A 12,822-nucleotide genomic window follows, 5' to 3' on the forward strand; every position below is an offset into this window, starting at 1 on the left:
ATTCTTAAAACACAGAAAATTGTTTTTTTTTTGTAAATGAAAGAAATAGGACAGAAACATTCAAAGGAATCACTCACTTGAAAAGAAGGGAGAAAGAGATCCAGGGTGTAAATCCATGGAGCTATATTGGTTTATTTGTATCCCTTCATTATTTTTATAAATAACTCAAGGCAGTGAACATATCCAGCACACCTTCCTTCCTATTTTCCCCACAACAATCACCCTGTAAGGTGGGCTGACTTTCCTGGCTAGGTGGGACTAGAACTCACAGTCCCCTAGTGATTGACCCAAAGTCACCCAGCCAGCTTTCATGCTAAGCGGGACTGGAACTCGCCATCTCCTGGCGACTGGCCCAAACTCACCTACTGGGCTTTCCTGTCTAAAATGGAACTAGAGTTCAGAGTCTCCTGGTGATTGGCCCAAAGTCACCCAGCTGGCTTTCCTGCCTAAGGCAGGACTAGAACTCACAGTCTCTGGGTTTCAAGGCTGGTGCCTTCACCACCTAGACCAAACTGGCTCTTAATATATATTTCAATATATTGAAATGACAAAACCTTTGAGGAAGTTGGTAGTGGAAAAACGTCTTCTTCACAGCCTCGGCGTTCTAGTTCTCTGCCGTGACTACTTCTTGTAACTTTTCTGAATCTACCTGGCGATGCGGAACAGGGAGATGCATTTATTTATTTATTTATTTATTTATTTATTTATTTATTTATTTATTTATTTCTTCTTAAATGTCTTATGTCGCCTGGCTCCTGACCTTTTGCCAAATTTGGTACGAAACCTTGAAAATATAACTCTACGTATAACTCTTCCTGGAAGTTCAGTTTTTTTCCCAGACCTCTTTTTTTTCCTTCTTCTTCTCTTCCACAGGGAATCATATCTGATTTATTTCCTGGAATTGTCCTTCCGCAACCTGATTACGTACTCTTCATCCAGGCACTGAATCACAATATTGAGAAAATGAATCTTCAACCAGTTCCCTGGTTTATCGGGAAGATTATTCAGGTGTCTTTCATTTTTTTTTCTTTCTCTCCTTTTTAAAATATAGTGCTCAAAAAAATAAAGGGAACACTTAAACAACACAATGTACTGTATTTAATAGTAGGATGTCTTATCTTGTTTAGTTTAGTTTAGTTTTATTTAATTTATATACCGCCCTTTTCCCTAGGGACTCAGGGCGGTTCACAGGGCATATAAATAACAATACAATACAATACAAAAATTAAAACAAAGATTAAATCAGTGCCCAATTAAAAACAATAATACTATCCTAAAACAAGAATTTAAAACCCAACTCCCCCATCAGGCCAGACCAGCTAATTCAAATAAATGGGTCTTCAGGCCACGACGGAAAGTTCGGAGGTCTGATGCCATCCGGAGCTCCACCGGCAGTTGGTTCCACAAAGCCGGGGCGCCCACAGAGAAGGCTCTCCCCCTGGGGGCCGCCAGTCGGCATTCCCTGACCGGGGGCACCCTGAGGAGGCCCTCTCTGTGAGAACGCACGGGGCGGAGGGGAGTTGTCGCCGGCAGCAGGTGGTCCCCGAGGTAACCCGGACCCATGCCATGTAGGGACTTGAAGATCATAACCAAGACCTTGAACCTCACCCGGAAGACAACTGGTAACCAATGCAGCTCGCGGAGCAAAGGTGTAACATGGGAGTACCGGGAAACTCCCAAGACAACTCTCGCGGCCGCATTCTGTACCAGTTGGAGCCTCCGAGTGGTCTTCAAGGGAAGCCCCATGTAGAGAGCATTACAGTAGTCAAGGCGAGAGGTCACGAGCGCATGACCCTTTATTTTTTTGAGCAGTATATTTAAATTCCTGGGCAATGCAGTGGGGTGGAGATCAGCATCCACGCCATGAATTTAACAAAGCGTCTGATCTGGTGTTTCTGAACCTTAGCATGAGTGGACTTCAACTCCCAGAATTCCCCAACCAGCGTGGCTGACTGGGGAATTCTGGGTGTTGAAGTCCACACATCTTAAAGCTGCCAAGGTTGAGAAGCAATGCTCTAAAGACCTGCCCAGGTAACCCTCGACTTAACCAACAGCCTGCCAATTCTTTTATCATCTCTTATTTCAATAACCTTGGTTCTCACACTAGGTTCAGTATTGTTATGTCTAGCTAGACTCTCATGCACATTCCTCCCCGCTCCCCAGCATCATCTTAACTCAAAAAGCAAAGGGAAGAAAATGGCTGCCTCTCCATCTGTTGTCAATACAAAAACATCTGGCGTTAGCAGTGTTGACGCTTATTTATTGCGCCTTACAGATTTATGAGATGATGATGGTCCGTCACGGCTTCATGATTGTGGGCGAACCAATGGGGGGCAAAACGTTTGCCTATAAAGTGCTCGCGGCTGCCCTCGGGGATTTGAGCCAAGGTAAGAGATCTAACGAACGACACTCGCTTTTGCATTGACGCAGAAAATAAGACTCCCTTTGGGGAAACAGCTACGAAAGGGGAAAAAAATCACCAAATAACAGGAACATCCTAACCACCCCTTCCATCCCAACGTCAGACCGTATCTTCAGATCAGATTTGTCCTCTTTATTACAAACGACCTCAAATCTTTTCTTTTCTTAAAAAAGGGGGGGGGGAAATCCAGTGGGTTAAAATAATCTGGTATTGTTCTGCACCAATTAAACAGTTGCAAGAAATCCCTTCCCTTTAGCTAGGTTGGTGTTTCTCAACCTCGGCAACTTGAAGCCATGTGGACTTCAATTCCCATGGATGGCTGGGGAATTCTGGGAGTTGAAGTTCACTTATCTTAAAGTTGCCAAAGTTGAGAAGCCCTGTTTTAAAATATGCTTCTCTTTCCTCTCCTCTCCTCTCCTCCTCTCCTCTCCTCTCCTCTCCTCTCCCCTCTCCTCTCCTCTTCTCTCTCCTCTCCTCTCCTCTCCCCTCTCTCCTCTCCCCCTCCCCTGTCCTCTTCTCTCTCCTCTCCTCTCCCCTCTCTCCTCTCCTCTCCTCTCTCCTCTCCCCTCTATCCTCTCCTCTCCCCTCTCCTCTCCTCTCTCCTCTCACCTCTCCCCTCTCCTCTCCCCTCCCCTCCCCTCTCCTCTTCTCTCCTCTCTCCTCTCTCCTCTCCCCTCTCTCCTCTCCTCTCCTCTCCTCTCCTCTCCTCTCCTCTCCTCTCCCCTCTCCTTTCCCCTCCCCTCCTCTCTCCTCTCACCTCTCTCCTCTCCTCTCCTCTCACCTCTCCCCTCCCCTCTCCTCTCCTCTCACCTCTCCCCTCCCCTCCCCTCCTCTCCTCTCCTCTCTCCTCTCACCTCTCTCCTCTCCTCTCTCCTCTCCCCTTCCCTCTCTTCTCTCCTCTCCTCTCTCCTCTCTCCTCTCCTCTCTCCCCCCCTCTCTCTCCCCCTCCCTCCCTCCTCTGTCTGTCTGTCTTTAGAACCATCAATGGAAGAAGTTGCTGTTGAATACAAAATTATCAACCCGAAAGCAATCACCATGGGGCAACTGTATGGCTGTTTTGATCCCGTTAGCCACGAATGGACAGACGGCGTTCTGGCCAACACTTTTAGGGAACAGGCTTCCTCCACCAACGAGGATCGAAAGTGGATTGTTTTTGATGGGCCGGTTGATGCTGTTTGGATCGAAAACATGAATACCGTCTTAGATGATAACAAGAAGGTAATTGACAGTCTCCTCCCCCCCTCTCAGCTCTGACATAAGCTTCTAGGTTGCATTATCTAATTCAGTTGAATAACTGAAAAGTCCTTTTTAGAAGCCAATACGCTAATTTGATTTAAGGTCAAAAGCACTTAGCTGGTTTTTTTCCCCCCCAATAGATATATTAGGGTAACTTTGGCGCTGTTTTTCCCACTAAAACATCTTGAAGTGATGAACCGCTTTATTAAATGGAGTTAAGAAATTGAGGTTAGGGATACACACATGCGCGCGTGCACACACACTCACACACAGAGAGAGACACTGGCAACACACACCAAGTGACACCCAAGTTCTGCGGTTCTCTTGCACGCCGGACTGAAGCTGTTTTTCTGTTTCTCTTGGAAGTTGTGTTTGATGAGCGGGGAGATCATTCAGATGAGTGCAGAGATGAGCCTCATCTTTGAGCCCGAAGATCTCGAACAAGCTTCTCCAGCAACAGTCAGCAGGTAAAGCTGGCCAGCGGTCAGAATCATAGAGTTGGAAGGGAGCTGGGTCTTCTAGCCCCAACCCCCCCCCCTCTCTATGGCAGGAGATCCTGGACAAATGGCTGCCAATCTTTTCTGGAAGGCCTGGTGTCTTTTTTTCTCCTCTTCCCTGGCAACTCTGCGCAACTCAGTTCTCTTTTAATGTCTTCCAGGTGTGGCATGATTTACATGGAGCCTCATCAGCTGGGCTGGAAGCCTCTGAAAGATTCTTATCTGAACAAGCTGCCTTCCAATCTGCAAGACGTGCACGTGGAATTGGTGGGCCGGCTTCGATTTTATTCCCCTATTCTCGATATTCTAATATGGACGGGGAAGGGGGGAATTTAAACTTGAGGACCCTTTCAGGTGCATTCTGTTGGGTTTCTTTGTTATTTATTTGTTGCTGAAAGGATTCTTGCGAGTCGCTTGTTGAGTTCCCAAGATCGCTTGGGAACCATGGAAGTTTTTTTTTTTAATTTTAATTCCATTTATACCCCGCCCTTCTCCGAAGACTCAGGGCGGCTTACAAGCTTAGCAGTAGCCTTCATTCTATGTATATGCCTGCTTATTAGGGCTTTCACACACACCCCAAGCGGCATTATTACAAAGTCAGCTTAATTGCCCCCAACAATCTGGGTCCTCATTTTACCTACCTGGGAAGGATGGAAGGCTGAGTCAACCTTGAGCCTGGTGGGATGCGAACCTGCACTAATTGTGATTGCTTATTACTTCAACCATGCCAATGGCTTGCAAATCTTCAATACCGGTAACTAGTTTGAGAAGTAACTGCGGCATGCTTCTCTTTCTAATCTAGAACAGGGGTCCCCAACTTATGGTCTGTGGCCCAGTACTGGGCCATGGCCTCTTGGTCACCGGGCCACAGTAATAGCTGGCGAGGCCTCCGACTCGCAGTAGCACTGCCGTGTGGGCGCTAGTGCCCTCGTTTTTGCGCAGGCGTGGGGGCACTACTGCCGCCAGCATCACGCGGGCGCCAGTGGCCCGTTTGTGCACGCACGCAGTTCCCTGGGGCCCATTTCCACGGGGGCGCGGGTGTCAGGGCGCTGCTGCAGGCATGCTCGGCCCGCTTGCACAGGTGTGCAGGCTGAGCGCGCGCCCCCATTTCCGCGCTCCTCTCTTTCCTTCTGGGCTGCCAAGCCGGACAGGATAGGGAGCTCTGATTTAGAACCTTTTTAAAAGCTTTCAAGGTTTGGAAAGTTTTCAACAGCACCGTACCATCGTTGTGCCAGCGGGACCTTGTGATTAAACGATCTAAAAAGGCTGGAAGGGTCCCAAGGCTGGGGTTTGGTTAGGTGAGGGATCTCACAGGTGTAGCTCCAAAGCCTTTGGAAACTTTGCCACCTTTATAAACACTGGGAAAGTTTAGTGCCCTTAAACCTAGACAGGTTTCTTGTGTTGCTCCAACCTTACACATCAGATCCCCCTAGCCTGCTGTGCAAGAGTCTTCTCGTCTTTTTTGTCAGCTGCCGGAGGCTGCGGTTACCTGTTCAGGATAAACGTGACGGGTCCTGCCCTTCGGTCAATCTCTCCGCTGCTTTGCTTTCTCCAGGTTGACGATCTTTTTATGTGGCTTGTTCAGCCGTCGCTGGAATTTATTCGCCACCATTGCAAAGTCCTGGTTCAGACCTCTCCCATCCATTTGACCCACACTATGATCACTTTGTTTGATTCCTTGCTCGGTAAGGCGTCCCTTTGGGCTCAGCGGCACCGCGAAACCGGAGGATCGTATATTTATTTCTTTTAATGGCTTGTTTGTTTATTTACTTCATTGTTTTATTTACTTAAGGGACGCGGTGGCTCAGTGGGTTAGGACGCTGAGCTTGTCGATCAGATGGTTGGCAGTTTGGCGGATTGAATCCCGACTGCCGCGTAACAGAGTGAGCGCCTGTTACTCGTCCCAGCTTCTGCCAACCTAGCAGTTCGAAAGCACGTAAAAATGCAAGTAGAAAAATAGGGACCACTACGGTGGGAAGGTAACAGCGTTCCGTGCACCTTTGGCGTCCAGTCATGCCGGCCACATGACCACGGAGACGTCCTCGGACAAGCGCTGGCTCTTCGGCTTTGAAACGGAGATGAGCACCAGCCCCTAGAGTCGGAAACGACTAGCACGCATGTGCGGGGGAACCTTTACCTTTACCTTTATTTACTTAACTTAACCTACTTACTTATTTATATACTGCCATTATTATTTTTACGAATAGCTCAAGGCAGCAAACAAATCCAACATGCCTTCCTCCGCCTATTCCTCAGAACAACCCTGTGAGGTGGGTTGGGGGGAGAGACAGAGGGGGAGGAAGAGAGGGAGAGATAGATAGATAGATAGATAGATAGATAGATAGATAGATAGATAGATAGATAGATAGATAGATAGATAGATAGATGGATAGATGGATAGATGGATAGATGGATAGATGGATAGATAGATAGATAGATAGATAGATAGATAGATAGATAGATAGATAGATAGATAGATAGATAGATAGATAGATAATCAGCCAGCTGGCTTTCATGGCTAAGGCAGGACCAGAACTCACCAACTCCTGGTGATTGGCCCCAAATCAGCCTGCTGGCATCATCATCATCATCATAATCAAGTTGGGAGGGACCTTGGAGGTCATCTAGTCCAGTCTCTTCTTCAAAACTTCCAGTGTTGGAGCATTCACCGCTTCTGGAGGCAGGTTGTTGCACTGGTTAATTGTTCTCACTGTCAGGAAGTTTCTCCTTAGTTCTAGGTTGCTCCTCTCCTTGATGAGTTTCCATCCGCCGCTTTCATGGCTAAGGTGGGACTAGAATTTCCATTGCCTGGTGACTAGCCCAAGGTTACCCAGCCATCTTTCCTGCCTAAGGCAGAACCAGAACTCACCCTACTCCTGGTGACTGGCCCCAAATTCCCCAGCTGGCTTTCACGGCTAAGGCGGGACTAGAACTCACTGTTGCCTAGTTGCTAGCCGCTAGGCCCAACTGGCTAATCGCAGGACAGCTTTGAAAGCAAGAAGGGCCACCAAAGGATGCCGCCTTGGCCTTTGGGGCCCTAACACGCCACGGCAGTGTTTCTCAACACCTCGTAACTTTGAAGAGAGGTTGACTTCAACTCCCAGGATTGCCCTGGGCAGAAATGGGGAATCTTATCTATGCTGGAAGCGTGCGGCTTCCCCTCCTCTCGTCTCCCACTTTGCCTTTTTTTGGGGTGGGTGGGGGTTCACCTTGTCTTCTTTTGCGCAGATGAAATCAGAGAGTCCAACGAGGAGGAATCAGGAGAGGCCATGTCCAGCCAGCAGATCACCTTGTGGCTGCAAGGCCTCTTCCTCTTCTCTCTGGTCTGGACCATCGGCAGCACGGTGAATGCCGAAGGGCGGAAGAAATTTGACCATTTTTACCGAAACCTTCTGATGGGTATGGAGGATGAGCACCCTCGCCCCAAAAGCGTCAAGCTGACCAAAACCAATCTCTTTCCAGAAAGAGGTGAGTCTCTAGAAAACCCATCGTTTTTGTTTATTTTTTTGATTTTTAAAAAAGGGATTTAGTTGGAAAAGACCTCAGCTCCTCAGGCTGGGAAGGAATCAACGTTCCAGTTCAGAGTAACAGGGTGGGGCGGGACCTTGGAGGTCATCTAGTCCAACCCCTTGCTCAAGCAGGAGACTCTCTACCATTTCAGACAAACGGCTGTCCAGTCTCTTCTTAATGCTTAATACTCCAGTGTTGGAGCATTCACCACTTCTGGAGGCAGATTGTTCCACTGGTTAATTGTTCTCACGGTCAGGAAATTTCTCCTTAGTTCCAAGGTTGCTTCCCTCCTTGGTTAGTTTCCACCCGTTGCTTCTTCTCCTGCCTTCAGGGGCTTTGGAGAATAGCTTGACTCCCTCTTAACCCCTTGTGGAAAATTCCAGGCATGATCCGCGGGGGTTCTAGTAGTTAATTCATAGGTTTAAAAAACTTGATTTCAAGTTTTTAAATCAACTTGTGGCTCCAGCTTTGCTTCGCCCTTCTCCTCCTCCTCCTCGTTCCCTTCCCCCCTTTTCCCCACAACCTTAGACGTGGACCCAGACAGACCCTTCCGGCTTCTTAAATACCTTTTATTCCCTTCTTCGCCATCAGGATCTGTGTATGACTTTTACTTCCATAAGCAAGCCAGCGGACAGTGGAACACCTGGATCGATTACATCACAAAGGAGGAGCAAGCCATTCCTGCTGGCGCAAAGGTAAAAAAGGGCTCTGCTCCTTTGTCAGCGGGATCAGGAAATGCTGATGATTTGCTGTTGATTTAAGTTGTTCGCTCCTCGTCCAGAAAGCTTCCCAAGCGTGACTTGTATAAATCAGGGGAAATAATCAGTTCGTGCTCTCGGGTTTGCCATCTGAAAAGTTCGCAACCTTAAGAGGGAAGTGAGTTGGGGAGAGCAAAGGAAAAGGAATATGTTTTCACTCTTGCAAGGATCTTAACGTCGGTATAAACCAGTGAAGTGCTGGATGATTATTGCGGGTGGGGGGGGGGAAGATAAGAGTGACTGGGATCCCTTTTCTTTTTTCTGATGGAGTCTGCATCCAATTAAATGCAAAAGCGGGGAGTATATAAAAAGGTAAAGGTTCCCCCGCACATGTGTGCTAGTCGTTTCCGACTCTAGGGGCCGGTGCTCATCTCCGTTTCAAAGCCGAAGAGCCGGTGCTTGTCCGAGGACGTCTCTGTGGTCATGTGGCCAGCATGACTAGACGCCAAAGGCGCACAAAACGCTGTTGCCTTCCCACCAGAGTGGTCCCTATTTTTCTACTTGCATTTTTACGTGCTTTCGAACTGCTAGGTTGGCAGAAGCTGGGACAAGTAACAGGCGCTCGCTCTGTTACGCGGCACTCGGGATTCGACCCGCCAATATATTCCTGGCTGAGGAATTCTGGGAGTTGAAGTCCACAAGTCTTTATTTTTTATTTATTTATTTTATTTATTTTAATTCCATTTATATCCCGCCCTTCTCCGAAGACTCAGGGCGGCTTACAAGCTTAGCAGTAGCCTTCATTCTATGTATATGCCTGCTTATTAGGGCTTTCACACACACCCCAGCGGCATTATTACCAAGTCAGCTTAATTGCCCCCAACAATCTGGGTCCTCATTTTACCTACCTCGGAAGGATGGAAGGCTGAGTCAACCTTGAGCCTGGTGGGATGCGAACCTGCACTAATTGCAGGCAGCTGGTGTTACTTGAGGAGGCATTAGCCCACTGCTCCACCAAGTCTTAAATTCACCAGGTTTGAAGACCCCTGCTGTAATCCTTCACACCTTTGCTTGGGAATTAAGTTGACAAACGTGGGAGAACTTTCTCCTGAGCATCTGAGTCCTCACCCAACTCTCTCCTCATAACAGGTATCCGAGCTGATTATCCCTACCACGGAAACTGCCCGCCAGTCCTTTTTCCTCAAAACCTACGTGGAGCATGAGATCCCTCTGCTGTTTGTGGGACCCACCGGGACAGGGAAATCGGCCATCACCAACAGCTTCCTGATCCAACTTCCAAAGGCCAAATATGTACCAAACGTCGTCAACTTCTCTGCCAGGACGTCTGCCAACCAGACCCAGGATATTATCATGTCGAAGCTGGACAGAAGACGGAAAGGACTCTTTGGTCCCACCTTAGGGAAAAAAGCTATAGTCTTTGTAGGTGAGAGGAAAAGCTTGACCTTGTTTATGGTTTCTTTGAGATTGGGGACTTTCTGGATGCACACCTTCTTCCTGCGTTTGGTTTCAACCGTGGTTGGCAAAGTCTGGTTTGTATAAACTCTAAACCACGGCTTGAAGAAGTCAGTGGCTGAATCCAGCTACTGTGCTAAGCCGGGGGTAGGCAACCTTGGCTCTTTTATGACTCGTGGACTTCAACTCCCAGAATTCCTGAGCCAGCCACGCTGAGGGGAAAGGGGGAGGTTTCCAAGCTGAGCCAGGCCGGCTCAGGAATTCTGGGAGGTGAAGTCCACGAGTCATAAAAGAGCCAAGGTTGCCTACCCCTGTGCTAAGCTATAAGTCACAGCTGAGCTGGGGAAAAAAATCATACATAATAGGTCTGGGTCACTGATACGAAAACCTAAAATATTTCAAACTCGCGTTAATCAAGTGGCGAAGAATGTAAATCCCAAATGCAGTCTTCCGGGTTTTTAGAAATCTTTTTTTTTAATCTAAAACTTATTGATTGATTGATTGAATTTATATCCTGCCGGTCTTGCTATCAAGGGACTCTGAGTGGCTTACCACAAGGTCAAACCTTAAAACGAAAAATGCTAACGTTCAGAAGGAATAGAAATTAGCTAAGGAAGGAACATGCGTATACAGTGGGGTGGACTCTTCCGTTAATCCGCTCTGTCTAAATAAATACATTGATCAAATGTATCGATATATAGTAAACCGATAAATCAATATCCTTCCTAAAATGGGTTTAAAAACCTCCCTGTTGTTTTTTTTTTACCTAAATGTTATCAACCTCCTTCCTACAGCCGTGAAAATAGCATCTAGGTTTTCCCGGGCTGTCTCAAGCGTAACCCGTGTTTTTCCTAGATGATTTAAACATGCCAGCCAAGGAAATATACGGGGCTCAGCCGCCGATTGAGCTCCTTCGGCAGTGGATCAATCACGGCCACTGGTACGATAAGAAAGATACCACGAGGCTGGATATAGTGGACGTCCTCTTCCTTTCAGCCATGGGTCCTCCCGGTGGTGGAAGAAACGATATTACAGGTAGGGCGTGCTCTTCGACTCTAGAAGTTGCGGTTGGTCTAATAGGGTTGGACTAGCAGACCTTCCAAGGTCCCTAGGTTCTAATAAGAGCAAATTTAGCTAGCGGCTGACCGCAGGGTTTCCAGCCAAAATGACAATCCCAAGAAAGGAAACGGGCTTTATTTTTTTTTATAAACAACACAAGGCAGTGAACGTAGCCACTACTACTCCCTCCTAGTTTTCCACAACTAACAACCCTGTAAGGGAAAGAGGAATACCATCTTGATTTTGGCCCTACTCTGCAGACCTCCCTACGGAATCTCGACTTAGAAGATAGGGTTTGGAAGGGACCTTAGAGATCTTCTAGTCCAACCCCCTGCTTCCCCCCTATACCATTTCGGACAAATGGGTTGTCCAATCTCTTCTTGAAAGCCTCCAGTGTTGGAGGAACCCACAGCCTCTGGAGGCAAGCCGTTCCGCTGGATTAATTGTTCTCGCGGACAGAAAATTCCTGCTTATTCCTAGCTCGCTTCTCTCCTTGATGAGTTGCTTCTTATCTTGCCTTCAGGGGTTTTAGGGAATAGGTCGAACCCCCCCCTACCCCCCACCCCCTCCTCTTCTCTGTGACAGTTCCTCGAATATTGGAAGACTTCTGCCCTGTCCTCCCTAGTCCTTCTCTAGAAACACCCTTGTTTAGACACGTACTTGGTTAGACAACACCTAGACGTCTTGTTACTACCTTCGCAAGAGTTGGGGGTACTGCTTTGGGACCGAGGACCATGGGCAACAAGACTGCTCAAGCCTCGTTGGCCTGTTTCCCCCTAATGCATAAATCCCCTGGGTCTTGTGGAGGGACAACTGTAGTTTAAGACGAGTTTGCCAGTAGACTCCAACATCTGCCTAAGGTCCCCTAGATAGAACAGCGGGACCTCAAGCTTGGCAACTTGAAGACTTGTGGACTTCAACTCCCAGAATTCCTCAGCCAGCTTGGCTGGCTGAGGAATTCTGGGAATTGAAGTCCACAAGTCGTGAAGGGGCCATAGTTCCCCCATGCTGGCTGAGGAATTCTGGGAGTTGAAGTCCACAAGTCATGATGAGGCCATAGTTCCCTCATGCTGGCTGAGGAATTCTGGGAGTTGGAAGTCCACAAGTCGTGAAGGGGCCATAGTTCCCCCACGCTGGCTGAGGAATTCTGGGAGTTGAAGTCCACAAGTCATGATGAGGCCATAGTTCCCTCATGCTGGCTGAGGAATTCTGGGAGTTGAAGTCCACAAGTCGTGAAGAGGCCATAGTTCCCCCACGCTGGCTGAGGAATTCTGGGAGTTGAAGTCCACAAGTCATGATGAGGCCATAGTTCCCTCATGCTGGCTGAGGAATTCTGGGAGTTGAAGTCCACAAGTCGTGAAGAGGCCATAGTTCCCCCACGCTTGGCTGAGGAATTCTGGGAGTTGAAGTCCGCAAGTCTTCAAGTTGCCATGGTTGAGGAGCCCTGCCCTAGAAGGAGGTGCAGAGCCTACATTCCTATGACCCCTCTCCCCTCCTTAATGTTTCCAGGGCGCTTCCTGCGACATCTGAACATCATCTCTATCAGCTCTTTCGATGACGAAGTTTTAACCAAGATTTTCACCTCCATCGTGGACTGGCATTTCGGCAAAGGCTTTGAGGCCAGCTTTTTAAGGTGAGCCTCACCTTTCCAACCTACGTTGCTGGGCCCGTGGCGTTATATTATTCCGACTCGTACTCACCTCTCTTTTTGGGTCTTTTTGTTGTTGTTGTTGAAAGGCTTGGCAAAATGCTGGTTCACGCCACCATGAATATCTACAAGCTGGCCATGGAGAACTTCCTCCCCACCCCTTCGAAATCTCACTACGTCTTTAATCTACGTGATTTCTCCCGTGTGATTCGGGGGGTGCTCCTGTGCCCGCATACACATTTACAGGTGTGTTCTTCCTCTCCTCCTCCTCCTCCTCTT

General features: G+C 48.1%; 1 protein-coding gene across 1 annotated transcript in view; it reads left to right on the forward strand.

Moving 5' to 3' along the window:
* The window catches only part of DNAH3 (dynein axonemal heavy chain 3), an 83,109-nt gene that overhangs the window by 41,232 nt on the left and 29,055 nt on the right, over positions 1–12,822 (forward strand). Inside the window, exons 34-45 of the mRNA XM_081337961.1 lie at positions 874–1,008; positions 2,276–2,387; positions 3,399–3,640; positions 4,025–4,125; positions 4,317–4,422; positions 5,711–5,840; positions 7,384–7,623; positions 8,257–8,360; positions 9,513–9,807; positions 10,692–10,871; positions 12,405–12,528; positions 12,633–12,789. Coding sequence (XP_081194087.1) covers positions 874–1,008; positions 2,276–2,387; positions 3,399–3,640; positions 4,025–4,125; positions 4,317–4,422; positions 5,711–5,840; positions 7,384–7,623; positions 8,257–8,360; positions 9,513–9,807; positions 10,692–10,871; positions 12,405–12,528; positions 12,633–12,789 — 1,926 coding nt within the window. The remainder of the gene's footprint in view (positions 1–873; positions 1,009–2,275; positions 2,388–3,398; positions 3,641–4,024; positions 4,126–4,316; positions 4,423–5,710; positions 5,841–7,383; positions 7,624–8,256; positions 8,361–9,512; positions 9,808–10,691; positions 10,872–12,404; positions 12,529–12,632; positions 12,790–12,822) is intronic.

This window comes from Vipera berus (genome assembly GCF_964194415.1).
Source record: "Vipera berus genome assembly, chromosome: 13".
NCBI lineage: Eukaryota > Metazoa > Chordata > Lepidosauria > Squamata > Viperidae > Vipera > Vipera berus.